The 27,064-nt window shown below is 51.6% G+C and overlaps 2 protein-coding genes across 7 annotated transcripts in view; one reads left to right on the top strand and one right to left on the bottom strand.

The window, feature by feature from the left end:
• Positions 1-13,933, top strand: part of sbf2 (SET binding factor 2) — a 78,821-nt gene extending 64,888 nt beyond the window's left edge. For 2 of the 4 annotated variants that reach the window (XM_084682396.1, XM_084682398.1), the window contains 18 exons: positions 669-802; positions 1,079-1,280; positions 1,564-1,760; positions 2,006-2,146; positions 3,020-3,103; positions 4,056-4,130; positions 5,060-5,238; positions 5,974-6,150; positions 6,498-6,599; positions 7,970-8,155; positions 9,143-9,269; positions 9,578-9,705; positions 10,840-11,064; positions 11,242-11,349; positions 11,472-11,665; positions 11,761-11,848; positions 12,130-12,261; positions 12,413-13,933. In XM_084682396.1, coding sequence (XP_084538522.1) covers positions 669-802; positions 1,079-1,280; positions 1,564-1,760; positions 2,006-2,146; positions 3,020-3,103; positions 4,056-4,130; positions 5,060-5,238; positions 5,974-6,150; positions 6,498-6,599; positions 7,970-8,155; positions 9,143-9,269; positions 9,578-9,705; positions 10,840-11,064; positions 11,242-11,349; positions 11,472-11,665; positions 11,761-11,848; positions 12,130-12,261; positions 12,413-12,511 — 2,578 coding nt within the window. In that variant the 3' untranslated portion in view covers positions 12,512-13,933. The remainder of the gene's footprint in view (positions 1-668; positions 803-1,078; positions 1,281-1,563; positions 1,761-2,005; positions 2,147-3,019; positions 3,104-4,055; positions 4,131-5,059; positions 5,239-5,973; positions 6,151-6,497; positions 6,600-7,969; positions 8,156-9,142; positions 9,270-9,577; positions 9,706-10,839; positions 11,065-11,241; positions 11,350-11,471; positions 11,666-11,760; positions 11,849-12,129; positions 12,262-12,412) is intronic. The other 2 variants (XM_084682397.1, XM_084682399.1) reach the window with 2 other exon arrangements.
• Positions 13,934-19,163: 5,230 nt separating this feature from the next.
• On the bottom strand, positions 19,164-26,910 carry LOC146247234 (switch-associated protein 70-like). 3 transcript variants are annotated; one of them, XM_084682409.1, is made up of 12 exons: positions 26,780-26,910; positions 25,383-25,523; positions 24,386-24,559; positions 23,859-24,086; positions 23,621-23,767; positions 23,199-23,307; positions 22,773-22,954; positions 21,078-21,185; positions 20,631-20,797; positions 20,268-20,466; positions 19,694-19,799; positions 19,164-19,596 (listed from the first exon to the last, which is right to left on the bottom strand). In XM_084682409.1, exons 1-12 carry the CDS (start codon positions 26,873-26,875, stop codon positions 19,487-19,489), a joined length of 1,767 nt encoding a protein of 588 aa, XP_084538535.1. In that variant the 5' UTR covers positions 26,876-26,910; the 3' UTR covers positions 19,164-19,486. The 3 variants fall into 3 exon arrangements, with proteins under 3 accessions (XP_084538535.1, XP_084538536.1, XP_084538537.1); XM_084682410.1 differs by having other exon boundaries at positions 19,703-19,799; XM_084682411.1 differs by lacking the exon at positions 21,078-21,185.
• Positions 26,911-27,064: the final 154 nt, after the last annotated feature.

Genomic DNA, 27,064 nt, shown 5'->3' with positions numbered 1-27,064 from the left:
TCTACCTCCACCTTCTACCTCCACCCTCTACCTCCACTCTCTACCTCCACTCTCTACCTCCACTCTCTGCCTCCACTCTGTACCTCCATCCTCTACCTCCACCTTGTACCTCCACTCTCTACCTCCACTCTCTACCTCCCCTCTCTACCTCCACTCTTTATCTCCACCTTCTACCTCCACCTTCTACCTCCACTCTCTACCTCCACTCTCTACCTCCACTCTCTACCCCCACTCTTTACCTCCACCCTCTACCTCCACTCTACCTCCACTCTTTACCTCCATCCTCTACCTCCATCCTCTACCTCCACCCTCTACCTCCACTCTTTACCTCTACTCTCTACCTCCACCCTCTACCTCCACCCTCTACCTCCACTCTCTACCTCCACTCTCTACCTTTACCTCTACCTACACCCTCCTGACCCATACACCTGCTGCAGTTCAACTTCATACAATAATCGAGCCACAGAGATACACACACACACACAGATTCCTGTAATCCTAGTTGGATGATGATATCTCATTAACTGTTCCTGCCATCAATCACACACATCAGCAGTGGGTTTCCCTGTTTGTAAATGTTGGAAAATCCTCTGATCTCATCAAGGATGGGATGAATGATCTTCATCTCTCCTGTGCTCCTCTTCCTCAAACCCCCCCCCCCCCCCCAGGACGCTGTCCAAAACCATCGTAAAAGGAGCCAAGAAAGCCGGGAAGATCACCATGGGGCGTGGCGGACAGACAACTCTGAAGAAGAACGACCGGGGCAGCCGCATGACCTGGCACGAGGATGACGACATCTCAGGTGAGGAGGAGGGGGGAGGAAGGGGGGAGGGGAGGAGGAGGGGGGAGGAAGGGGGAGGGGAGGAGGAGGGGGGAGGAAGGGGGGAGGGGAGGAAGGGGGAAGGGGAGTTGGCATAGGGAAAAGGGAAAAGTGTAAGTTGAGGAGGAGGAGAGGTGATTACCTAACAGAGATAGGCTGTTGGACTAGTTCCACACCAGATGTGTCTTATCTAAAAGCAGTCTGTGTGCGTATGTGTATGTGTGTGCGTATGTGTGTGTGTGTGTGTGCGTGCTGCAGTGTCAGACGAGGGCGAGCCGCCCCCCAGCAGCACTCTGAGGGCGTCTGAGAAGTCCACCATGGAGCAGCTGGTGGAGCGGGCCTGTTTCCGGGACTACCAGCGTCTGGGGCTGGGCACCATCACCGCCAGCTCGTCTCGCTCCAAGACTGGAGAGCAGTTCAGAGTCACGGCTGTCAACAGGCTTTACTCTCTCTGCCGCAGGTCAGCTTTACCCCCCCCCACACACACACACACACACGCGCGCGCGCACGCACAGACACACACACAGGGCCAGTCCAGATAGTAGAGGGCAGAAGCCAGTGGGTCCATCTGTGGTTTTCACGGTGTCAAGGGCCATTGATGGAGTGCTTGTTTTGATCCCAGACCACACACTGACATTTCCCATGCAGTTCAGATATGAAACATTGCTGTATGAGACTACCCTCCATAGCTGCTGACTGTGTGTGTGTGTGTGTGTGTGTGTGTGTGTGTGTGTGTTCCACAGCTACCCCGGCCTCCTGGTGGTGCCTCAGTCTGTGCAGGACAGCAGCCTTCACAAGGTGGCTCGCTGCTACAGACACAACCGTCTGCCTGTCGTGTGCTGGAAGCACCCCCGCACCAAGGCTGTGCTGCTGCGCTCCGGAGGCTTCCATGGCAAGAGTGTGGTGGGGCTCTTCAAGTCCCAGAACCCCTCCTCCACAGGTGGGCCCGCACACACACACACACACACACACACACACACACACACACTTGCGCGTACACACACTCTCCCTCGCTCTCACACACAGACACACACACACACACTCTCTCTCACAAGCAGGAAATTGCTGATTTCCCCCCGGACTACAGCCCCAGAGGTTGTGTCTGGGTGGACCTAGGTATCTGTGTGTGCTGGTGTGTGTGTGTGTGTGTGTGTGTGTAGTGACGGCCCTGCTCCCTGCCTGTAGCTCCCGCCTCGTCCTCTGAGTCCTCCAGCAGTCTGGAGCAGGAGAAGTACCTGCAGGCCATCCTCAGCTCCATCCCCATCCACTTCAAACTCAACGGCAGCAACACCTTGACCAACCGCTCGCTCATCGGCATGTCGCCAGGTAAACCTCTCCCTCGGCCTCCTCTGCACTCTCCTCCTCCTGTCCCCTCCAGACTCCACACTGCTGTTGTTTTCGTCTCGTGTTCCTGTTTTGTCCTGGGTTATGGGGCTGTTTTGCTGCTGCTTATCGCCCGGGGTCTTCCTCTCCTGTGTGACCTGGGTTATTTCTGGGGTCCGTGGTGGCGAGGGAAGGAACTGAGGCACAATGTTGGGTTGCGTAAGAGGAACAGGACACCGTGGGGTCACCCCCTGCGTCCGTAACCCCTGCGGACGGACGAGACCCGCCGTGCCAGGCTCGGGGGACCGCCGCGCGCACTGACTGTTTCTCACACACTCGCACACAGTCGCTCTCGCACCGTCAGCGACAACCGGTTCCCCTTATATCGCTGTCGACTGTTTGTCTCTGGGAACTGGGTCATAAGCGAGCACAGCGTCAACAGAGAGCACGACCGTCTCTCTGTGTGGAGATTCAGGCCCGTCTCAGAGGATGGGAGTCTGGAGGGGCTCAGGTTCACTTCCCATCATGTGACCAGGAATCACAGATGTGGGACTTTCTTTGTCTGAGGTAGAATTGACCACTGCTATCAGAGTTCTATTCCCGTTCCAGCCCCGGTCTAGATGGTGTAAACCTTTGTTTTCTCGATTACCCCCCCCCCACACACACACACACTCACACACACACGCTGTGTGTGCTATGACAGACTCTGTGAAGGTGTGTTTGTCCCTAGTGGGCAAAGGGGGACATGCTAACTTACAGCACCCCCCTTAGAGCATCTGTCTCCTCACAGCTGGGTAGTTGCTCAATGACTTTCAGCTGAACTTAGTTTAATCATAAGTGTGTGTGTGTGTGTGTGTGTATATGTGCACGCTATAGGCAGTGAAAGGAGGACATCCAGAATGCCAAAGATGGCTCCGGTCCATTTGGACATGCCCTTCTCCAATAGCTTTGCCAGAGGAGGTGAGTCTGTCTTTCTGTGTGTGTGTGTGTGTGTCCCGCTGAATCAATATGTTACTATCTACAAACACGACACACCAGAGGCCCTGAAGAGAATAGTTGCTGATATTAGGTTGAAAGGCAGGGTCCATGACTTCAAGCAGACTGTACAAGCTGGCTAGACTACCTGGGCCAACTGTTCCAAGTCCCATACCCGTGTAGAGCTGTAAGCCCTAAATTGTTACCACGGTTTCTCCAACCTTCCGGAGAGCATGTCGTTTCTCACCCTGCGACCACCTGGGCTAGGCACAGTTTTGAAAAAGCCGAAGCGTGTGCTTTGGTTCGGGGTTACGCTCAACAACTACTTGATTTAGCAGGCAATATGTTTGAGCTTACAGGAAGGGATGGAAGAACACACCTGGTAATACAGGGTGCAATCTGGGTGATAATATTTTTTGACAGTTTTCAACAGTTTTCAGGGTCAAGTGCAACCATCTCCCTTCATCACAGGCTTGTAACAGCAGTGGTAGATGATTAACAGCACAACGTGCTGACTTGTTGGCTTTTGAAGACTCCGATTTAAGCCTTGAATGTTGCTGATCAGGCACATCTAGAAAGGCCGAGACACGCGTTCCAGGAACTGAGCGTTATGTATTCCTATGCCTTCCTTCCGTTTTCTTCCTTGGTCCCCCATCCTGGACAACTAAACATCACTGCATGTTGACCCTCGTTCAGTCGATTGCTCCATTCATAAGTTCATGTCTCTCTCACTATCATGGCATCTGAGGTGTAGACTCCATCTCTACCATGACTCCTGGGGTGGTGGTGTATGACGTGTGTGTGTGTGTGTGTCTCGTATGGTCATACAGTCTCAGGGTGGAGTGTGCATCGCCTGCTATGTATGTCCATCTGATTGTTGTTCTGTTTCTGTACCCTCCCTCCCCTCTCCTCTCCCCTCGTACTCACAACCCACCAGTGCTTGGGTACAGGGATAAACTATTCACTCACTCAAACCCCAAACCTGCCCCTAAGGGACGCATCCACAATCAAGGTATAGTGTATCTCTGCTCTTCTCTGGTCTACACCCCACCTTCCACCCTCAACCCTCTCAGAGGCCCCCGGGTCTCCTTGATCTACTCCTCGCTCATGACTTCATCCTCAGCCTAACCCTCCTAACCCTGGGCCGTGTTTAACGTCAGCGTCTGTGGCCCTCGCAGAGCCCTGTGGCCTACCCGCGCCTCTCTTTCCAGAAACAGGAGAAGGAACTGTGGTGACAAATAGAACCTGTCACATCCCTTAGTGTCTCTCTTAGTCTGTGGTTTGAAGAGGGAAGCTGTGGGTTTCTCTCGCCCTGAGTCACTGGGTACGACTGCATGCGGTCTGTCTTGTGACTGCAGTTTAGCTCTCAGTCCTAACGTGTGCTAGATCTAGGCCTCAGATGGGTACAGTTGGGCGAGCACTAGGACTAGGTTAGGGGAGGAAGGGTTTGGGACTAGTATGTTGGCTGGAAGACAGAAGCGAGTTAGGACGCTGTTGTTTGATTGTGTGTGGTCGGGCAGGATTTCAACTCCTTATTGAAAAGCATAGATTGTATCCGTTTAGATCTTAAAGTGTACTTTTTGATCCTTTCTAGTTAGTGAATAGATATTTATCCTTGTTATGGTCATGTTGCTATATGTCATTTTGTTTTTAACCATCGATCATTCTCTGTGGCAACTGTAAGCCGTGTCAGTCTTTTTGTGATGTTAAACTCTGAATTGTGGCAGGTGTCTGTGATGTCTGTGTTAACTGTGTGTGTGTGTCTGTGTGTGTGTATACCTGTGTGTCTGTGTTTTTGGTGTGTGTATGCGTGCATGCCTGTGTTTCTGGTATGTGTGTGTGTATGTGTGTGTGTGCTTGTGTCGTGTGTGCCTGTGTGTGTGTGTGTCTGTGTGTGTATCTGTGTGTGTGTCTCTGTGTGTGTGTGTGTGTGTGTCCCAGGTGTGTGGGCCAGCCTGCGCTCCAGCAGCAGGTTCAGCCAGCACACGTCAGCAGCAGAGGTGGGGGCCAGGCTGGCAGGGAAGGATCTGGCGCCCCCCGCAGGCAGCGACAGCCTGCAGGCCCAGCTGCTCAAACAGCAGGCCGCCTTCTACATCTTTGGAGAAAAGTCCCACCTCAGGGTAGGCATGGGTCCTGATGTAACTTCCTGTGAAGGTTGCTATGGGTACTGCTGTCTGTGTCTTCATGATTTAGGACACTGACTGATGGAAGGATGCAGCTATTTGATGCCGTGCGAGGCTGACTGGTGTGAGATGTTTTTATCTTTTGGCTGTGTGTTGGATTTTGGGAGAAGTGTAGAAGTCCGGTCCGTAACGGCTGTTTGTTCCAACTGACTGTAAATTGTCTAACTGATAAGGAGCACTGGATTGCCTTTCATCCAATTCTGATTTATAAGTCCAGTCCCTTGTCTCAGATAATATTACGGTTGGACAAGCGCTGGGACTTTCTGCTCTTTCTCCCCCCTGGTATCATGGTGCAGTGTGCCTGAGAGTGTGTTGAATATGAAATGGATATTCTTTACTTTGGCTAAATTAGCTTATAAATAACCGTTAGTATGCTGGAGTTGCCAGCTGCGTGGACGGAGGTCGTTGGCCGATGGCCACACTTCCAGAAATAGTGTTCTCTCACATTTGCCTCGCTGTCCATGTCTGATATTGTCTTATTTTCAGTCTGAGTACAGACTCAGTGTCATATCGTTGTTTGACAGGGGGACAGGACAAGGTCGGGTCTTTTATTCAGTGCTCTTGCATGTGGCAGTAGCCAGTTCTGTTCTGAAACGGGCATCCCCGCTCTTCTTGGGTTGGTAAGAATGCATGGTTGTGTCTGTGTTTTGACTGCCGTTCCCTGTGTCGCAGGGCTTCAAACTGGACTCTTCTCTGAACTGTGAGCTGGTGCCCGTGGACTTTGCCGACACGCGGCAGGTGAAAGCCTCCTTTAAGAAGCTGCTGAGAGCCTGTGAACCCAGCGCCACGTCTACGGACGCTGTGGACTCCTTCCTCAAAGCCCTGGAGGATTCCGAGTGGATCCTGCAGGTGAGCGCGCACACACACACACACACACACACACGCACGCTGATGTATACTCAAGCGGCCATCAGTCCCCGACATCACCCGCCAGCCTTCAGAACGTCAGTCCTGTGTTCTGTGAGAAAGAGCCAGCCCTGTGCTCCCCATGGTCTGGCTGTCTGTGACTTTGACCCCCCTAGTGTGTTCTCTCATGAAGAGCTTTCCCAAGGGAAATGCTAACACGTGCATGCTAGCACCAACTTATCCTCCGCAGCACTCCACTGATTGTAGACCAAAAATAGCAGTAGGGTTAGAGTGAGACCGACCGCGTGTGTGTGTGTTTGTATGCGCGTGTGTGTGTGTGTGTTCCCCAGCTTCACAAGCTGCTGCAGCTGGCTCAGATCCTGGTGGAGCTGCTGGACAGCGGCTCGTCCATCCTGCTCAGCCTGGAGGACGGCTGGGACATCACCACGCAGGTAGGACACCACTCACACACACACACACACACACCACAGACCACACACACACACACACACAGACCATACACACACACAGACCACACACACCACAGACCACGCACACACACCACTCACACAGCCTATACACACACACACCACTCACACCACACACACACACAGCACACACACACACAGCCCACACACACACACACACCACACACACACACAGCCCACACACACACACACAGCACACAAACATACAGCCCAAACACACACACCACAGACACCTACACACGACTAAAGGATAAGATTTGAAGGAAGGGAGCAGGATGAGAGCAGATGGAAAGAGCGTCTGAAAGTGTCGATGGGTACGGTACCTCCACTGTTCTGGAAGTGAATCATTCCATCGGGATCTGACTCCTAGCGACACCGTTTTGCCAGCTGTGGAACAGGCCTCCTCTTCCAGGCCATTCGCTGTAATCAGCATTTTGTCTCATAGTTGCTCCGTGAGCTCATGTTTTCCACGGCGTTATTGGGCAAGGCAGAGCGAGCATGCATGTCCTACAAATGTGTTTCCTGGTGCTGTGCAGCGTGGAGCTGCCGTGGTAAAGCTGGCCAGGCACGTGTCCAGCCCAGCGCGTCCTCCTTACTGCCCCCCCCCCCCCCCCCCCCCCAGAAAAAAAACCCCAAAAAAACACACCCTCAGGAGACAGGGCCCACTTTTATTTTGTCAAATTCAATTTTGCGTGAAACGATGCTGCGGTCCGTGTTTTCTGGCGTCCTGTCTGAGCTGGCTGCATGCGTATCCTCTCCTTCTCCCTTTCTTCGTCCTCTCCCATCCGCCCTCGGGAGCGAGGAGCTCAGGTCGGGACCGGGCTGTCCAGAGGAAATGGGGGGAGAGAGAAAGCTCCTGGAGGTTTTCTTCAGCCAGACTCAAACATCCCCCTGGCCTGAGGTGTTGGTGTGGGCCTCCACACGTGTGGAGCCTCCTCTCCTGGCTGGAGGAGACAGGGCCAGGGAGCCTGGCCAAGCAGAGGGGCCACGGACAGTGTGCTTCACGGGGCATGTAGGAGATCTAGGGTGGAGGGAGACGGGGGGGGGGGGGGGGATGGGCGTGGCCACAGACTCAAACCTGCCCCTCGTTCACCTGCTCACCCAGCTGACCTCAAGTACTGAGGTCAAGCTCAAGTCCTCAGTCTTGAGGGCGAAAGGGCCCGTTTCAACTTTCATCCTCCGTCCCTCCGTCCATTAGCACTGCTGTAATGTTCCATTGTTTCTCTCGCTGTCTGCCTCTCACACACCATCTCTGTCTCTTCCTCTCCCGTGGTCTCTCTCTGTCTCTCTCTCCCTCTCCCTGTCTCTCTCCCTCTCTCTCTCCCTCCCTCCAGGTGGTGTCCCTGGTGCAGCTGCTGAGCGACCCGTTCTACAGGACCCTGGAGGGCTTCCAGGTGCTGCTGGAGAAGGACTGGCTCTCCTTCGGCCACAAGTTCAGCCAGCGCAGCAACCTCACCCCCTGTAGCCAGGGCAGTGGCTTCACCCCCATCTTCCTCCAGTTCCTGGACTGCGTGCACCAGGCAAGACACCCCCCCCCCCCCACACACACACACACACACACCCCCTTCTCACACACACACACCCCTCTGCTGTTTCCCCTCCCACCCCCGGTTCATGAGCTCATCACATTCCTGCAGGAGAAAGGGATGAGAAGAGAGGAGGAGGAAGAGGGATAGAGAGAGAGAAAGAGAGAGATTCAGCTGTTACACTCTGCGGTTCTGTACAACTGCAATCCCCACATCGGATAAGTAATTCAGACAGAGTCGTACGCAGGGGAGCAGTGTAGTGGAGGCTGCGGTCCAGATGGTCTGTGAACCCTGTGGTCAAGTGCCGGAGCTGTCCACGCTCGCTAGCGTGTTTGCCCCCCCCGTCCCCCCCCTCCGCATTTCTCCGCCTGTTGAGTAAAAATCTGCAGTTGTGGGGATTGGAGCTCTCACAAAGCTGTGGGGGGGGTGGGGGGGTGGTGGAGAAGACTTGAAGACCCGGGGAGCTGGGTCCAGGCTGCAGGGCTGACTTTAGAGAACGTTGTGTTTCCCTTGTCCTCGCCGGTCCCACTCCCATGCACTTACATCAACACATAGTTTGTGCGTTTCCTTCTCTTTTGAAAGCGGCCCTCCGGCTGCCAAGCCGCCGCGGCTCCTGGCGGGGGCCCCGCGGCCCCAAAGTGCCTCCAACGGGGGGAGAGGGAACCGGACGGCTCCCAAAATAGAAGTGCCTCATCCTAGAAACAGCTGTTGTTTTCGCCAGTAGACCCAGGTGGCCTGAGATAGGAACAGAGGAGCGAGGGCCTCTGAGCTGGGCCACTCCCCCGGACACTGGCGGACTGCCTCCTCACAGCCTGTGTCTGGGAATGATGATGTCACTGACCCCTGGTCCGGCCTGGCGCGTTCCCGATGTGGGTAATGAGGAGCGTGTGTGCAAGCCAGGGCCATCTGTAGTCACAACAGAGGGCCAGGGGCCAGGGCTGTGCATCCCGCCTCTGGAATGACCCTCTCCTCTCCATGCAGGTCTTGGAGCAGCATCCTATGGAGTTTGAGTTTAACCAGCACTATCTGAAGTTCCTGGCCTACCACCACATCTCCAACCGCTTCAAGAACTTCCTCCTGGACTCGGACTACGAGCGCCTGGAGCACGGTCAGTACACCTGGTGGCCTGCAGGGGGATTTGAACCGTGGGCGGAACTGTACCTTCAAGCCCCTGGGTTCAGGAACAGTGTGGGTTTCGGCTCAAATGAGTCTAAATTCACAGCTTAGACAACAAGGACATCCCATTGGGAGTGTCAGCCTAGTGGTTGTTATCTGCGGAAGTTCTCCAGTGGACCTCTGCTACAGCACCTGAGCCCTCTGCCTTATCTGCCATCAGGGCTCTCTGCCACCTGATAGTGGGAGAGGTGCGTGTCCCTGAAGCCAAACAGTCTCCCCTTTGTCTCTCCCTTCCAATAGGCACATTGTTCGAGGACAAGGGAGACAAGCAGGCCAGGAGAGGCGTCTGTATCTGGGAGTGCATCAGCCGCATGCACCGGAGGATCCCTGTCTTCTTCAACTACCTGTACAACCCCTCCGATGTGTCTGTGAGTCTCTCTCTCTCTGTGTGTGTCTGAGTGTGTGTGTGTGTGTGTACACTCGCGCGCTTGCTCGCTCCATCACGGAGTGCTTTTGAGTGCGTGATCTCGTTCCTAGGGTGTGTTGTAACTCCCCAGGCAGATAGCAGACATCTCTGCTCCATCTCCTTTCAGCTCCCCCCCCCCCACCCAAGCAGGGCTGGGCTCCTCATGTCAGCCTCTTCTCCAGTGCACTTCCACTAGAGCTGGCCCACGCTGGCCAAATTCCACATTCCGGGCCCTTCCAGGAGCAGCCAGTCCAGAACTCAGAACCTCATGCTTCCTTGCCCAGACGGCGTCCGTGATGATTGATAGGCCGCCACTCTTGCACAAGGCTCTTGTGTTCCCTCTCCCAGTTTCCCGCTGGTGAACGAGGCTGCGCGGTTTGTTGTTGATGTTTGTCGGAAACGCTCCGGAACATCCCGTCTGTCCTATTGCCTGACTAAGAAGCTCGGCGTTGCTCGTGATGCGCTTGTTTACGGCGAGGAGAGAAGCCATGGGAGGTTGTAGTGTCGGTGTTTACCTCTGCTTTTGGGTGGGGGGGGTGTAGTCACAACTTCAAACAGGATTCCTGGAGACGATGTGTGTGTGTGTGTGGAGGGGAAGGGGAAGGGGGGGGTTGTGTGGTGGGCATTCATGAGAACCGTTAATCACTGCCCCCGCAGCCATGGCTCAGGCCTGTGCCCACGTCTCCCTGGCCGGTGTAAATCATGCGGAGCAGGGGGGAGAAACAGGCGGCCTGGTAGCTGGCCCCGGGTCCCAGGCCCTGGCGGCTGGGCTGTGATTAAGTGTTCGGGGAAGTGTTAGGTCCGGTGGGCCGCATTCTTTCCCACTGGCTTCCCGCCGCCCTGATGCACTCTGGGTGATTAAGGCTGATTCATATCGCCGGGGAGACGGCTCTCCTCTCCCACAGCAGCCAGTGTGATGAGCCTGGTCTGTGTAATGGGAAAGAGATCCTGTCGTTTGTACGGGGGTGTTGTTTGCTTGTACAGTACAGTAGTCTCGCTTCTTTTCCCAATATGTTGACATCAGACCCACTTCCTGAAGACAGCGATTTACTGTTTGGGGGTTTGTCTGTTGTGTTTGTGTTGTCGTGCGGTGTAGCCGGTGTTGAAGCCATCGATCAGCATCCCCAACCTGAGCAAGTGGGACTTCTTCACGGGCGAGACCCTGTCCACGGGGCCGTCGTACGACTGGCGCATGATGGCCATGAGGTCGGAGAGTGTGGAGGAGGCAGACACCATCGCCACCAGCCGGAGGAGGATCGTGTGGCCCTGCTACAGCAGCGTGGGCCGCGCCCAGCCCGACGCCATCACCAAACTGCTGACCGTGAGGCTCCAACGCACACACCAGCCTTTACACACACACACACACCAGCCCTTACACACGCACACACACAAGCCATCTCTCTCACACACACACACACACCAGCCCTTTCGCAGCATGCCACTCCAGATCCATCCTCCAGGGTGTGTCCTGATGGTTGGTGCCTGCTTGGTGTTCCAGGACATGGAGAAGCTGGAGGTGGAGCTGGGCCAGACCCCCGAGAGGTGGCAGGCCACGCTGGAGAGGGTGCGGGCCAGCATCCAGGAGGACCTCCGACAGGAGGGGAACGTGAGTGTCACCGCAGAGCAGCCGCCTCCTCTTCAGAGCGGAGAGGTGTGTGTCCACGTCGTCTGTGTTTTCCTGCTTCGATATGTAACCTGTGTGTGTGTGTGTGTGTGTGTGCGGTGCAGCTCCGTAAGCAGTCTGCGTCCATCTCGGGCCTGATCCCCACGTCGAGCCTGCAGGCGTTCCACCGCCGCTCCATGCTGCACCTGCCCGACAGCGCCCTGGGGGAGGACAGCAGCCCCGCCTCCGCCGCCAACGGGGTGAACCGGCGCGCCGCCACGCTCTACAACCAGTTCACCCCCAAGAACGAGGAGAACCGGTGAGGAGGGCCGTCGCCGAGCTGTCGCCGTACACCTGGCCGGAGGGTTGACGTGCCTCCGCTGTGCTCACGTGACGTGTGTTCTTCCCCCACAGGTCGTTTGAGGGCGTCCTGTTCAAACGGGGAGCGCTGCTGAAGGGTTGGAAGCCTCGCTGGTTCGTGTTGGACATCACCAAGCATCAGGTGAGGGCTCCGACGCAACCTGCCACAGTCTGGTGCTCCCTTACATGTAGTCATTGAGCAGACGCTCTTATTCAGAGTGACTTACAGTAAGTACAGGGACATTCTCCCCCGAGGCAAGTAGGGTGAAGTGTCTTGCCCAGGGACACAACGTCATTCGGCACGGCCGGGAATCGAACTAGCAACCTTTCTGATTGGTAGCCCAATTCCCTAACCACTCAGCCATCTGCCCCCCTTGCAAGTAGCGGTGGTAGTAAGGTGTGTGTGTGTGTGTGTCCGTCCAGCTGAGGTACTACGACACAGGGGAAGACACAAACTGCCGGGGCCATATAGACCTGGCGGAAGTGGAGTCGGTCCTGGTTGCCGCGCCCACCATAGCAGCGCCCAAACACATCAGTGAGAAGGCCTTCTTCGACGTGAGTGTCTCTCTCCCTCCCCCCTCTCTCTTTTCTCTCCTCCGTCGCAGCCGACACCCTCTTTTAGACCTGTCCACCTCCGAAAAAGTGTCATGTGTCCATCCATCCGGTCTAAGTGTGTGTGTGTGTGTGTGTGTCGCCCCCTCTCCAGCTGAAGACCACCAAGAGGGTGTACAACTTCTGCGCGTCGGACGCCCCCAACGCCCAGCTGTGGATGGACAAGATCCAGAGCTGCATCTCCGACGCCTGACCTCCGACCCCTGACCCCCAGGCCGGAAGGGGTCGGACAACAGCAGGACCACTAGAGGGAGAGCCAGCGGGGGGGTGACGGTAGAGACACACGACCCACCCCCGCTCACCTGTGTCAGCCCAGGAGTGGCATTATCACAAGGACCACAGTCAACTAAGTGCCTGGTAGTGGAGGGTGTGTATCCCAGCCCTCCCTTAAATCTTTCTCTCTGCCTGTTGTGAGGCCACTATGCAGGACTTCAGACAGGCAGCAGTCTGTCAGCTTCAGGAGGTGTTTAAGGGGACGCGTGTCCGAGTCCTCTCTGGTCCCGGGGACCTTGGCACTGCTACAGGGAGTGGACACTAAGGGAGGAGACCTAGGAACGCTGTCAGCTGACGCCTGAGTATGTCACACTACCAAGGCGAGCTCGCTGTCCTGTTTCTGTTCCACATAGACGTAAGCAATAGCACTGGCCATTTCAAACTGTGTTTTCAATAGAAGAGTTGAGTATGACAGCGAAAACTAGAGAACTTCTCAAATATTTTTTTCACGACGAGGAAAAGTTATCGCTGCTTAATGGAAAGGATGAACCACCAAAAACTCAGAGGTTTTAAAAATGCACAATATGACGAGGCAATTTATTTGCACTTAATATATGCACTCCATATATAATTATAGATTTTCTATAACAGAGACAAACAGCAAGGCAAAAGGCATTACTCTATGATGTTGTACCTATGACTTCCTTTATCAGGACCAATTAGAAAAGAAATACTTTGCACACTAAAGCTCCAAACATTTTCCTGACATGTTCTATTTAAGTAAGTGATGGGTGTTTCTCTATTTTGTTAAAACCCATGAATGTTTTTTATTCATGGATAACATTTTTGTCCTTGTGTTGTAAATTATTGTTTTTTTTATTAAAAGCTTAACTCAATTTCAGTGGTTTGCTTATTGTTTTATGTGAATACTTTTTATAAATGTATTAAACATGCTTTTTTTCTAACCTGAACTGTACTACAACCAACTTTACAACGGTTTTTGTATTCTTTTGTTGTCTGTGTTAGTACCTGTTATTGTAACAGTTTCTTGTCTATGGTGAGAATAACTGTGAGCCATTGTGTTGAAAATGAAGGGGACTATACTATATTTCTCAGATTATCCAGATAGGCTCCGGTTCTTTTTAAGGGCTTTTACTATAAATAAGTGGGACATTGTTTGTTTAAAAAAATATATAGCTCTCTGTTCTCTCTCTCTCTCTCTCTCTCTGTTCTATGTGCAACCTACAGTTTGAGAAAACTAAAAAGCATAAAGAGAACATCTAAAAGATTTCTGAAGCTATTTGAGAAAAATGTCTGTTACTGTATGTTTGTACCAGGTTTTGTGGTGATAGACCTACTAATTTGTTTTTTGGAAATAAATCAAGAATACTTGAAACTGTAATCCACATTTGTTTTATGATTATTATTATGAGATATATTTGAAGAGGCATCCATTATTGAGGAGTGTAACAGTACTTTTTTGTGTTATGAATGTTGAATATCCCTTATGTCATAAATATAGTCAACCGACTCACAAACAGGAAGACATTTGCAGACTAGTCAAGTCGTATCCTTCCTATTTGAAACAAGCCACACTAGTTATCTCGTTATGAAGTTCAGAGATGAGAGCATTCACAGGCACCGTGACACTCCAGCAGGGCTCAGAACTACACTGGCTCCATTGTGATGCTGCCCAGGATGTTGTTAGCTCACCACAATATACCACATGGCAGATTCTCACACAATGGGTCACAAGATCCAGCCAGCTAGCGAAGCCGGGCTCAGCCTAAGCTGACGTTTCTGGTGTCATGTGAACACTTCTCACCCTTCGGAGCCCCCGTCAGTGAAAGGAGACACCGCAGCCGGCACACTGCTCGTGGTGAGAGCCAGCGCTGGAGAGGGTGCTGTGACAGACAGCCTGTGACAGAGGTAAGACCCGGGCAGAGGTAGGACACCTGGCGTCTGGCTGGCGGGACGGTAGAGACCTGCCCCTGGAGTTGCTGGGGGTGGGGCAGGGGCCTGTCCCTGGGGGGGCTGGGGGGTGGAGTAGGGGCCTGTCCCTGGGGGGGGGTGGGGCAGGGGCCTGCCCCTGGGGGGTGGGGCAGGGGCCTGTCCCTGGGGGGTGGGGCAGGGGCCTGTCCCTGGGGGTAGGGTCAGTCGGCAGGCTGACAGAAGGAATCCCCCTGAGTTGAGGCTGAGCCCGGGGAGTCCTGGTCCTGAGCTGCTCTCTCCCAGCTGGCCAGGACTGGGAGCAGGTGCAAAACTGAGCTGGCTGACATCTGGACAGACGCCCCTCTGGCAGGTCTCTCCATATTTAGAAAGCCCCTGGAGGGGTCGGGGATTACAGCCCCCGTCTGGGAGGGGGGGGGAGGGGGGGGGGGGCAGGGGAGGCTGCGGAAGTGAGGATCTGGTTGGATTCTCAGGAATGGGGCAGTTGGGACCGTCTGCTCCCTGAAGAAGAATAAGTGGTTGGAGGGCCATCAGCCCACATATTACACAGCCTCTCTCCACAGTCCCCCTATTGGAGCTGTGTCGGCATACAGATGGATTATCTACCGTATTAGAGAATGTCTGATTGGTGACATTAGACCCTTGTCAATGTTTCACAACCTCCCCGGCCCTGTGTTAATGCAAGGCAGCCGGGAAAAGACAAAAACGATTTCCGATGTACCATTTAACGGGCCAAAGAGATCTTGAACAATGAGGCAGCTCAGTTTTTTTCTCCAGCTTTCCCAATACCTCGCTTGTGTTATACAATACCATGTGAAAAATGATGGTTTAGTATGACCGACCAGATGAATGTTTTCCATATTACCTCACTGTAATTCATCCGGACTTGTTAGGAGAATAATGCCTCTAATCAAAGCAGAAATCAAGCCTGTATCTGCTGGTAATCTATCTGGGTCAATTATTTTACACTCATTTATTACAGTCCTTTATTTGTTCCAGTCCAAGATTGTTCTAAATATAAATTGTAAATGTGGGTCTCGGGGCCTAAAAATACCCTTCAGATGAATGACGAGTGCGATGCAGTTTACGCGTAACCAATTTGTTTTATTGGTCTTTTGTTGGTCCCAGTGATTTGTCCTCGCTTCCAGGCCACATTGGCTCCGTGAGACACAGGCATGCAGGGATGATTCACAGCTCCCACTGGCCCCACTTCCTGCACCTGCCCTGATCCTCACACAGAGCGCTCTCTCACTCGGTGCCCTCCAGCTCCGCTCTGGGCTCTGGGTCTCTGGGGCTCTGGGGCTCTGGGGCTCTGGGCTCTGGGCTCTGGGGCTTTGGGCTCTGGGGCTCTGGGGCTCTGGGTCTCTGGGCTCTGGGGCTCTGGGCTCTGGGGCTCTGGGAATCTGGGGCTCTGGGAATCTGGGCTCCGGGGCTCTGGGGCTCTGGGGCTCTGGGAATCTGGGGCTCTGGGAATCTGGGCTCCGGGGCTCTGGGGCTCTGGGGCTCTGGGGCTCTGGGCTCTGGGGCTCTGGGAATCTGGGCTCTGGGGCTCTGGGGCTCTGGGAATCTGGGCTCTGGGGCTCTGGGAATCTGGGCTCTGGGCTCTGGGCTCTGGGGCTCTGGGCTCTGGGGCTCTGGGGCTCTGGGCTCTGGGGCTCTGGGGCTCTGGGCTCTGGGCTCTGGGGCTCTGGGCTCTGGGGCTCTGGGTCTCTGGGCTCTGGGGCTCTGGGAATCTGGGCTCTGGGGCTCTGGGAATCTGGGCTCTGGGGCTCTGGGCTCTGGGGTGGGTGACGAGGAGGACAGGGTTGAGGAGATACTTTGTGGAGGAATGCACCCGGCCCATGACTCTTAGTTCATGCGTGTCACGTACTGGCGATCCATGTCCTGAATCCGTGAGGCTTGGACTATCTCCCAGGCTCACCCTCTACACTGGAGGACGACCATATCAAAGATCATTCACAGCCTTCAGGGGAGAGACAATACTGGGCTGTTTTTCCCTGGCCCACTTGCTGCCATTAGTCTGTGGCCATGTACTGATGTCATGCTGCCCCTCTGGTCAGTGACCCACAGCCCTCCAGGCAGGGCCGAGGGGTCCAGTCCACCATGGTCTGCAGCCGGACATGCAGCCAGCCCTCCGGGCTTGTGACGTCGCCCTGGGAACGCATCTCGACCAGAACCCCAGCATCTGCCAGAGATTTATCTACTAGCAGACCATCCTCAAGAATGTTCCCATTTCAAATCTGTTTAGACGAGAATCTGTTGGCTATCCGTCAATTGAGCCTGATGCGGATATCAAGGACACACAGCACCAGGGTTGGATGAGCGGAGATATTTTTGACTCTTTTTGGAATGTCGAGGCTTGTGCAATTAAGCCATGGAGATAAACCCTTCCATTCCTCCAACTCTGTGTACTGAAAACAGTTTGAATCACGTCTAATAAACACGTGCATTTTTCTTTTTTTTACAGAGCCTTAGATATATTGCCTGGCATACACCCTCTAAGCTTTCTAACGGAGGAAATGTGCACATTAAATCTCTCTACAGTAAATCTAGAAGTAATCAAACACCGGGTCAAAACACTTCAAATCATGTGTTGTTCAACGTTTTTCACGAGCACATTTTTCATCTTCGCATGCATGTGTATGTTGGTGTTTGTCCATTTTGTATCACACTGCAATGCTGGATCAGTCATCGTGTGTTTAGGAAAGAAGGGGGGATAGTTTATGGAAAATGTGGAGTCCAACAGGGACCCAACAATCAAATTTCAGATTCTATCATTGTGTAAGACAATGCCTTGCGGTACATCATTTGAATGATGGCCAAACATGCAAACAAGCAGGGCCTTACAAGGAGACGGGCTAAACGCTTTGCCGTTTCTATCTATCGATGCGCCACATTCCAAATCGATGCGTCAACGAGCACTTCAGTTTCAGTAGAACACAACACGGGCCGGGCTCCACTGCTGAGCAGACTCGCCCTGTCAGAGCCCAGACGCCAGCCCCAGGAGGTCTCCCGTCTCCCCTGCACATCTCTGATGGATGTGTGGGGACGGGCTTGGCAAGCTTGCTGTGTACTGACGGTCCTGCCATAGCGTGACTCTTGGATTTCAGACCTTCCAGAGCGCTGACTGCCGCCCTGTGTCGTCACAAGACCCTCATCGCAGCACGCAGCCCGACTCCGGCCCTGATGCTGGAGTCAGATCGTTTTAACAAGTCCTCGACACTGCTAGCGCCAGACATCAGAGAGGAGACACCCGAGACGGTGAGAAGATAAGGACAGGACACACACAGACACACACACCACACATCCTTCCAGATGCCAGGAATACAGTGATGTTATTGTCGGGTCTATTGGTTTGTTGTGACACTCTGGGCGGGTGATAAAGAGTCCAGGTTCTCGCGTGCATAGCAAGCTCAACAGTTTCCCTTCCTCTAAGGCCAAGTATCTTTGGTGAATACATGCCCTTGGTTTACAGTTACATTAACATCGTGCCATGCAGTGTGTCTTCATAGGGTCATATCAAAAACATAAAGCAAAGCTGTAAACGTTGAATCAGTAGAGGAGTTCATGCACTCCCAGGAGACAGGCGCTGAGACAGTTGGCAACAAACTACAACCCATTATAACATGTCACCCGTTCAGACATAAAAGCAAAGAGCTCACAGTTATTAACGAGCGTGTCAATGGAGGGGAGACATCTTTCAGTGGTGGTCTTCTGGCACAGAACGTCGTCTTCCGACAGCCACTTGACACAGACGTTGTCTGCGCGCCATCGAGTGTCTGATGGATGAGTGAAAAACCGTCCTCATCCATCGCCGTGGTCACCGCCTTGACACTGATCACAGTCAGACGCAGGGCTGTGGACCCAGATCTTTTGACCGTCTGACCCGTTGCCAACGGGGCTGTTAGGCCTCCACTTTCCTCTCTATAGATCGGGGGTCAAGTAGAACTGACAGAAGAAAGGGGCATAAAGGGGAACGCTAAGAGCCCCAGCTGTGACTAGACCACGTCAGGAGGGGCTTCTCCCAGCTGCGTCCTGGCTCCAGCACCTGGCTGACGCCCCCCGGTGGATCCTGCCTGGGGGAGAGAGTGGACACGGAGCCCCTGGGGGAGCTCCAACATGCCTCTCCGCCAGTGTGGCTCATGGCTCTGGCTTGGGGGGTCACACAGCAGGGTGGAGGGACACAGGCAGCCTGGACAGGAGAGAGCAGCCTGGACAGGAGATAGCAGCATGGACAGGAGAGAGCAGCCCTGGCAGGAGAGAGCAGCCTGGACAGGAGAGAGCAGCCCTGGACAGGAGAGAGCAGCCCTGGACAGGATAGAGCAGCCCTGGCAGGAGAGAGCAGCCTGGACAGGAGAGAGCAGCCAAGACTGGAGAGCCCAGAGCTGGCTGGACTCAGATGGAAGGTCTGACTGTGGTCCACTTATCTACACTCAGCCCTCCTTCATGTGAGGTTTCCACCACGCAGATACTTTCAGCCCTGAAAAGCATGTGGAGGTTCTTGTTATGCATGCTTACGATGCCACCTAGTGGTCATGCACTGCAACAAGATCCAAACTGTTTTATTGTTACCGCTCATGTATGATTTTCAGTGTAATCATTAATCAATGTTTCCACAAATGCCCACTTAAGCAATGCTCTTGGTAGATATAACAATGGTAATCAAAAGAGTCAGATACAAATGGCATAAAACATGGACATTTTTCCAAAGGAATACACATTTTGTATAAAAAGCATGGCAGTATTGTTAACAGTTTAAAAATACAAAGATTTGAGCACATATCCCCCCCCCACATACAACTTTGTGGCTTGTTTTAGAACATTTGTTGTTGAACTAGCGAATAGTCAATCGAACACCTGGAATGTCAAAGCGGTGGCTCCATGTGTTAATTCACAACAACATCATTGTCAGTACAGTATTAAGATGCTAAAACATGTAGGCCTATTTTTTTAACGGTCCAGGCGTGAGTGGCGTGGTCTACTCTGCATGGGGCTCCTGATGGCTCTACTGTTCCTGGCTCTTCTTCTCTTGCCAGGACTTCTTCCTCAGTTCCAGCTCCGTGTCTGTGAAGGAGGCTGGGCCCCAGTTTGTGATCAGCTGGGGGCCCTTGCTGCCTGCAGGGGTTAGAGGGGACCAATGACAAATGGAGGTCAAACGCGGGCGGGAAAATAGAAACGGGTAGATTTGGACATGACGTGACTTGTAGCCTACCGTTCCTACCTGGTTGGATGAGACGGACCAGGCCTTCATGCTTAATCACCTTGTCCTTCCAGCTCTTGGTTTTGCTCGCTGCCTGCTCTCGCTTCTTAGTGACCTCCTGCATAACAGAAACATATCTGAGGTTATGGTATGCACCACTAGATGTCCCGAGAATATACAGAGAAGTCAAACGCTCGTGTCAGTTTCTGAGAAGGGGAACTTGACTCGGCAGTTGGCTGTTAGATGCTAAACCACTTTGGGGTCAGTTTTGCATTGTCGGGGTGGGGCTCAGGAAGGCACAGATAAAGAGCAGTTGTTGCATTTAACAACTTCATAGCAATACAAAATAACTTTGAACCAAACATGTTTCAAAAAGAAGATTTTTTTTTTTTGAAAAACAAACATAATATGCTAGCACATTTTGAGGAAAAAGTACTTAGACCTAACCTTAAAAAACACACTTAAGAATTTGTTTATATGAACAGTAACAAAAACCCTAAAGGCATATCAACTACACAAGCCAGCGAGACATGGTCCTCGCGGTGGCAGCTGTGGTTGACAGGTCCAGGAGGGGGGGCTCCCTGACCTGGTACTGGGCCAGTGCGCCCTGCCTCTCCTTCTCCAGGCTCTCCAGCTGCAGCATGGCTGCCTGCAGGGCCTGCTCCTTGGCCAGCTGCTCGCTCTCCAGCTCCTGCTTCTCAGCCTGGGTCTGGGACATGACCCGCTGCTGCTGCAGGTGAATCTGCTCCAGCTCGGCCCGCTTCGCTGACTCCTCCTCCAGTAATCTAAGTGAGTGACCCCCACACACACACACACACACACACACACACAACAAGGCATGATTATGCATGTCCAGCTTCAATGCCAGTATTGCAATGGGACTCGATGCAAGTGGGGTGCATGCTTGGATGACTGTACTGTGTGTGTGTGTGTGTGGCAGGGGCCTGACCGAGCTTGCAGCTTGCGCATGGCCTCCTCGTCCAGCCTGGCCTGCCTCTCGTCCTCCAGGGCCTCCTCCAGGCGGGCGTACATGGCCTCCAGCTCCTTCACCCGCTGCAGGTACTGCTCCAGCTCACTGGACTTCTGAGCCATCTGCTCCTCCATCTGCTGACGCACCTGAAGGAGTGCACGCACACGCACACGCGCACCGTCACACACACACTGATCATGGAATATTTGGTATTGCTCATCTCAACCAGCGGTGACTCAAAGTCTTGAGACTAGCAGCTGAGGTCGACTAAGGTTTTTTACCAAGATTCACCAAACGTTTTCCCACGGTTGACTACTGTTATTCTGAGTAAGCATGTCCAGTATGTCTGGTTAGACAAAACAGGAAGTCAACTCTGAGAACTCAACCCAGTCTTATTTTTAAGTCTCAGTTTGGCGCTGACGTTACCATCTTCTCTCTCTCCAGGTCCGTTCGGTAGCGGTCCTGCAGTTGCTCCTGGGTTTCCTTCCTTCTCTGCTCCTCCATGGCAGCTCTGGAAGCCTCGCCCTCCAGTGTCTGTCAGGGACAGACAGGAAGAGGCTGTTGGCAGCAGGTTTACACCACCTGCTAAGGAAACCCTCACTTGGTCCAACAAGGAGGCTTGAAAAGAAACTTGTTCCTGGACTTGTTTGAGGAGCTTTTTGTGTTCAACGAGAAAAAGATGCCACGTCATGACAAGGATGTGGCATGACATTTTGAACCCTGAAGACAATACAACGATCAGGACTCTGGATGATATAATGTTCCTTGAAGTAGCCTACTGTTAAAACACAACTGATTTGAAATTGGAAAGAGGACAGGCAATACACCTAGGTCAAGAGCAATACAAGTGTCAAGCTGTACTTTAAAGAGGTTTGAACGTTTACGAAATACCAACCCATCATTTCTTGACGCAATCGTATCTGGACCAAAATAGATCATCTCAATTCTAAGTAATGTAGGCTAGGCAGTATTAAGAGACACACATGCATAGGAAGACATACAGGCAGATGTTCAGATAAGGAGGAAGTTGGTATTTTTACAGCCGTATTGAAACCCACTTTACAACACTCTTTGGAGTGTCACACAGGTGCACCTTAGCATGGCATATTTGCATCTGGAGTTTCAACTTCTGCTTCCCTGCTTTGCTTTTATCGAACACAACGTCATTCTTCCTTTGCTGTGTGAAAATGGTATGTGGGAGCTCAACACAGGGGTCAAACTACGATAATTACAAGACCAGTTACACATTATGAACATTACTTTCTATTTTATCATTTGTATAGGGGAATTCAAGTCTTGTAAGAGGGATAAACCGTACATGACAGAAACCACAGACCCCATAACTCCTTACAACCCTTTTTGGGTGAGGTATTTCAGAGAGAAGAAGGAAAAGGAAGGATATTTTTTCCACAAGCCAGGAAAGGACCGTGGGTGGGTTCTGGGTAAGCACTGACCTTCCATTCTGTTCAATCTAACAGAAAGCAGTGAGAAGGGTGAACTTGCCTGCACACTCACGCTATTGTCTTAACTGGTCACACTGCCACACCTCTCTAGGGCACCGTCCCAGATACGAGGGCAGGCTATAAACGAGACTAAACTGCCTGTGTCGTCTGGATGACGTTACTTCTTACAGGTCAGTGTGAGATGCCTGAGGTCAGAACAAATGAGTGATTAGACTTGCAGTTTTATCACCATTACAGGGCAAGAAAACTTTCCCCTGCAATTCCCTGTCAAGTAGAGAGTGGTAGAGTAGGCAGCTTTAATACGACAGTACTGAATAAATCAATGGCTATGCAACCAATGAAGAACATTAACAAGGAAACTCAAATTAGCACCTGGAAAAACAAGCTTGGGCACTAGGAGGACATCACCCACACCCAAACACGTGTCACACACACACACCTTACGTCATACAATCAACATTCTTTAGCGAAGTTGTAACCCAGGACAGTTGACTGCATCCACATTTACAACTGGCAAAACCGACACCGACTGGAATTGGCTGTGGAGCAAAAGGTCAGGGGAATCAATGGGCTAAACAAACAGGCCACAGTTTCATGGGGGAAGAGGGGGAGGGTGGGTGGGTGGAGGAGTGGCACCCAGGTGTGAGGTGGGAAGTACCTTCTTCATGGACTCCAGCTGCCTCTGTTTGCTCTCGTTGGCGGTCTGGAGCTGCCTCATCCTCTCCTCCAGCTCCTCCTGCTCCGCCTGCTGCTTCTGACGGAGCTCCCTGCGCCGGAGGCGGGCCTCGCGGTGCGGGGCGGGCAGCCCCAGCCTCAGCAGCTGGACACACGTCTGGATGGCTGGGGGGGGGGGGGGGGGGGGGGGGGGGGGGGGGGGGGGGGAGGGAAATCAGAAGGGAGATAAAGCTCTGATAAAAGGTTCCAGTTATCCATTTTAGTACAACTTTAGTCTACATACTGATAAGAACACAGTTGAGGAAACACAGGGAGTGTGCAAGAAGAGGGTGTGCCATTGTCCCCACAGCAGAGATACTATGGGCCTACATAGGTGTCAGAGGACTGGAGGTGAGAGAGAGCTCTCTACCTTGGGTCCACTCCTGCTTCTTCTTCTTGTCCGAGGCGCTGATCTCAAAACTTTTGGTCGAGCACTTGATTATAAAGAGGCATTTCTTTCCCTCCTTGTCCGGTAGAGACTGCAGAGAGACGAAGGCATCACACACACACACACACACACACACACTTCCTTAGGCTGACCCCGTGAACAATGCTCAAGGAAGCTTGTGGACAAAAGGTGGGTCTAGCAGAAATTCGAACCATCCTCATGCTGTTGGCATGTGAGGATTGTGATGTAGCAAGATTGCGCTAACAGGAAGTAGCTGCTAGGTGACATGGTGGGATATGGAATTCTCTTGTTCTCCTCTGTGGAACCACTGGATGGAAATCACCCGTTATCAAGCGATAAGCCTCCATTGTTATAGTCAGACGGGGGCATAGATAAACCCTCACCTCCACACAACAGTTGCGGTCCAGTACAATGTCTCCCTTCTTGTCCACCAAGTCCTCGCTCACATAGTAAGAAATGTTGCTGGGTCGAAGCACAAACCAACGTTCGGTCCAGTTCTTCCTTTTATGGCCTTTCTTCAACATATAGCCCTACGAAGGAAGACAATGTTCAGCACAATACAGGCCGCGAAACATGTTCATCGTCTCCCATGCGGATATGACCAGCGAGAGAGGTTCTCACCTGTTTGAGCACGTCCAGTATGAGCTCCTGGAAGACCTCGGAGATGCCCATGGAGCGGGTCTGGTTAGTCATCCCCTTGCTGAAGTGACCCATGCCCACAAGCTCGATCAGCTCCCACACATTCAGACAGCTGTTCTTCTTGGTGAGGGCCAGCTTGTATTCCTCAAACAACTCCTCGTTCCAACTTCCTACCATGGCCTCAGTCAGCTTTCGCAAGAAGTATTCAATCTGAGAGGTGTGGTAGAATTTGAAAAGGTTTATGTTATTATTCCTATTCAGTATAAATGAGTTATTCAGATCAAATCACATGGTTTTCCCTTATTCACTAAAGGACAGGTGGGCATATTTATAGTGCTTCGTTACAATCTCTCAGTGTGAGGTTCAGCATGTAGCAGATAATATGATCAGATACTGTACTTGTCCAGTTTCCCCTACTCTGTTGACCCATTTGAGCATTTCCCAAGAAAGGCAAGATGTTTTGAGGGCATGTTTGTGTCCACTGAGTGGAAGCTGTCCTAGTGTCTTACTTCTTCAATGACGATGACCAGAGGGTACCGGTCCTCTGACAGGAAGTTGAAGATGGACCAGACCTTGAAGGCATCGTGGTTGGAGATGAGAAGGTGGTTGGTGGTGATGTTCTTCTTGAAACACAGAGTCCAGCACATCTTGTTGAACTCCTGGAGGTCAAAGTTGTTCCGGACCTACAGGACAGTGAAAAGTCTGCTGTTATTTTCAGGTCACTCAAGAAAAATACCTTTGACTGGAAAAGCTTGGAAAATAAAACCCTTCAGTATCGGGGAGGGTACCGTGTTTACAAGTATTAAGTGGGAGGTTAACATTCTGGTGCTTTCACATGCCGAAGCTCACAGGATGTGAAGTACAAACAATGTTCTTTAGCTCTTCATTTCAATTCAAGTCAGATTCCAAGAGAGAAAGGCAAGGAAATAGCCTCCAAGTACAAATAGTGCTGAACTCAAGCAGTTTACTAATTGACATCAGTGTTGGTTATATTGCCATGGAGACTGTTGGCAGGCCTCACTGTACACCAACAGATGTGGGTTGCATCGAACAGTCTGCCAATTAGAGAGCCTGGGACAATAATCCCATTGAAGGCGAGATTGTTGTGGGGGAGAAAAACTGATTCAGACATAAAACACTGCCATCGCACTTGTCTGTTTCTTTACTGGTGTGAACCAGCTCAACAGTGCTTTCATGACCGCTGACAAACATTTTAAAAGATGAGCATGTCTACTTAGAAGTTGCATTGTTAGCAGATTATTTATCCGACTGTGGAGCTGTCCTTGAGACCAGAACCACAGAGCACCACTGTGATGACACATTTATCAGTGTCTCACAATTGGCTTGAAAATCCTCAGTTTTTTTTGTCACACTTTTTTGCCGTTTTAGTCATCCATGCTAATAGCAGACACCAACCACATTATCAACCAGAGCTCTATTAAAACAATAAAAAGTTGTTTTAAAAAGGGAAATTGAGAAGGCAGCTAATGCAGCCTGTGAGCTCACCTTGTCCAGTATGAATCTGCTGAGATAGGGCATGTAGCCCTGGTTGGACACAGGCCCCTCGTCATCATCCTTAAAGTGACTTTCCAGGGCCACAGGGTCATGGGCGATCTTCATCACAGTGCACAGGTTGTGAGACAGCACCTGCCACACACGGGTCATTGTACAAGTCAGTAGAGCATCTACTATTTTACCTAACATTTACCCAACACAGCAGGAATCATGCTTTTTATAGAATATGACTGGCAACTACAAAAATGGTCCAACTGTACACCAAAGTCACACACTGATGGAAAGTATGTGTCGTCATCAGATCAAGCAGGTATACAGTAGAAACTTTGTCTTTACAGAATATAATTAGCCACTATCAGAATTCCCCCAGCGCTCAACCCACATGGATGGTGATGAATATGAAAGCATGCGCTTTCATCATTTCAAGCAACATGTGTCACCTTGTCTGTTCTTGTCAACAACATTTGTTTATGATAGAAATCTTTTCCATCTTTGAAAAATGACGTGTTATCAAAATCTGTTTCAAATCTTGACAAAAACACCCATCTGGACATTGAATGAACAAACACAAGAGTAACAATGGAGTGTTTTCACTGTATCGTCAGTGCTGAATTGGGGTTTTCCTTCAGCAGTGTTGTGCGGTTGCAGGACCCCTCCACAGGCAGTCTGGTGGCAGGCAGACTGCGTCTTTATCAGGTCCTGGCACTGAGGGTCCAGGCCCAAACAGGAAAACAAGCCCTGCCCTCCCTTTCCAGAGACGTTCTCACAGCCAGAACATTTCTACTTCCCTTTAATTCCTCTTATTTACATAGTCAGCATTACATGATCAACAAAAAAGCATCGATTGTGGATCAAAAAAGCGCTCTGCTGGGTGAGACTTTGAGACGATATTCTATTATTGAACTAGCCTGAAAACATTGATTGGCTTTATATCTGTTTTTGGCAAATACATGGAGCATCAGTAAGCTGGTGACTGAAAGAATGACTTTACGTTTAAGGTCAGTTGTCAGCACATTCTGCTGTCTAGTGCTGACTCCAGTGTCATAAAGTTCACAAACTTCCCCAAAACTAGAGGAAACTGGTCGGAACAATGACATGATACACAAAATGCAGTTAATGTATTGAGATCATCACCGAACACCAGGAAAAAAGTCTAGGCTACAGTCTGGTTTTCTAGTTCCCTATTCACAACTGCGTCTGCTACGAGGCGATTTCTCACAATTACATTTTGGAATAAAGTTAGTAACTGAATAGAGTGGTTGTATGCGACCAGACCAGGGATATTTGTTTCTGTCCGCTTCATGTCACGTACTGATTTAAATCTCTACATTTAACAAATGTATCTAAACAAATACTCATTTGCTCCGTTTGTAAACTAGTTAACATACCTTCAACTGAGATTTGGAAACCTTTCCACTTTGATCCACATCCAGAGCCGTGAACGCGTGCCATATTGGCTTCAAAAGTTCGTCCCTCGATCCCATTTCAGCGTCGGAGATATCGCCGTCCTCTGAGCAAGTACAACTTCAGACAGTTGACTTAAAATTAGATACCGACTGTCACGTGACCACGGTGTCACCGCTGTCTTTTCGGAAAGACATATGCACGTTGCGACCTTATATATAACCCTTTATGAAAACACATCTGTTCAGATGTGGCAATTATACTAATGT

Source organism: Hypomesus nipponensis, chromosome 19 (genome assembly GCF_054491055.1).
Source record: "Hypomesus nipponensis isolate SF chromosome 19, ASM5449105v1, whole genome shotgun sequence".
Lineage (NCBI taxonomy): Eukaryota > Metazoa > Chordata > Actinopteri > Osmeriformes > Osmeridae > Hypomesus > Hypomesus nipponensis.
The sequence above is the reverse complement of the archived record's forward strand: the minus strand, read 5'-3'. Positions and strand labels throughout refer to the sequence as shown.

Excerpts from the sequence above, each read along its gene's own strand:
- LOC146247234 (XM_084682409.1), bottom strand. The coding sequence starts at position 26,875 with ATGGGATCGAGGGACGAACTTTTGAAGCCAATATGGCACGCGTTCACG. Across the intron at positions 24,087-24,385 it reads TGGTCATCGTCATTGAAGAA|ATTGAATACTTCTTGCGAAA; the intron begins GTAAGACACTAG and ends CACACCTCTCAG. Across the intron at positions 20,798-21,077 it reads ACCTGGAGAGAGAGAAGATG|GTGCGTCAGCAGATGGAGGA; the intron begins GTAACGTCAGCG and ends GCACTCCTTCAG.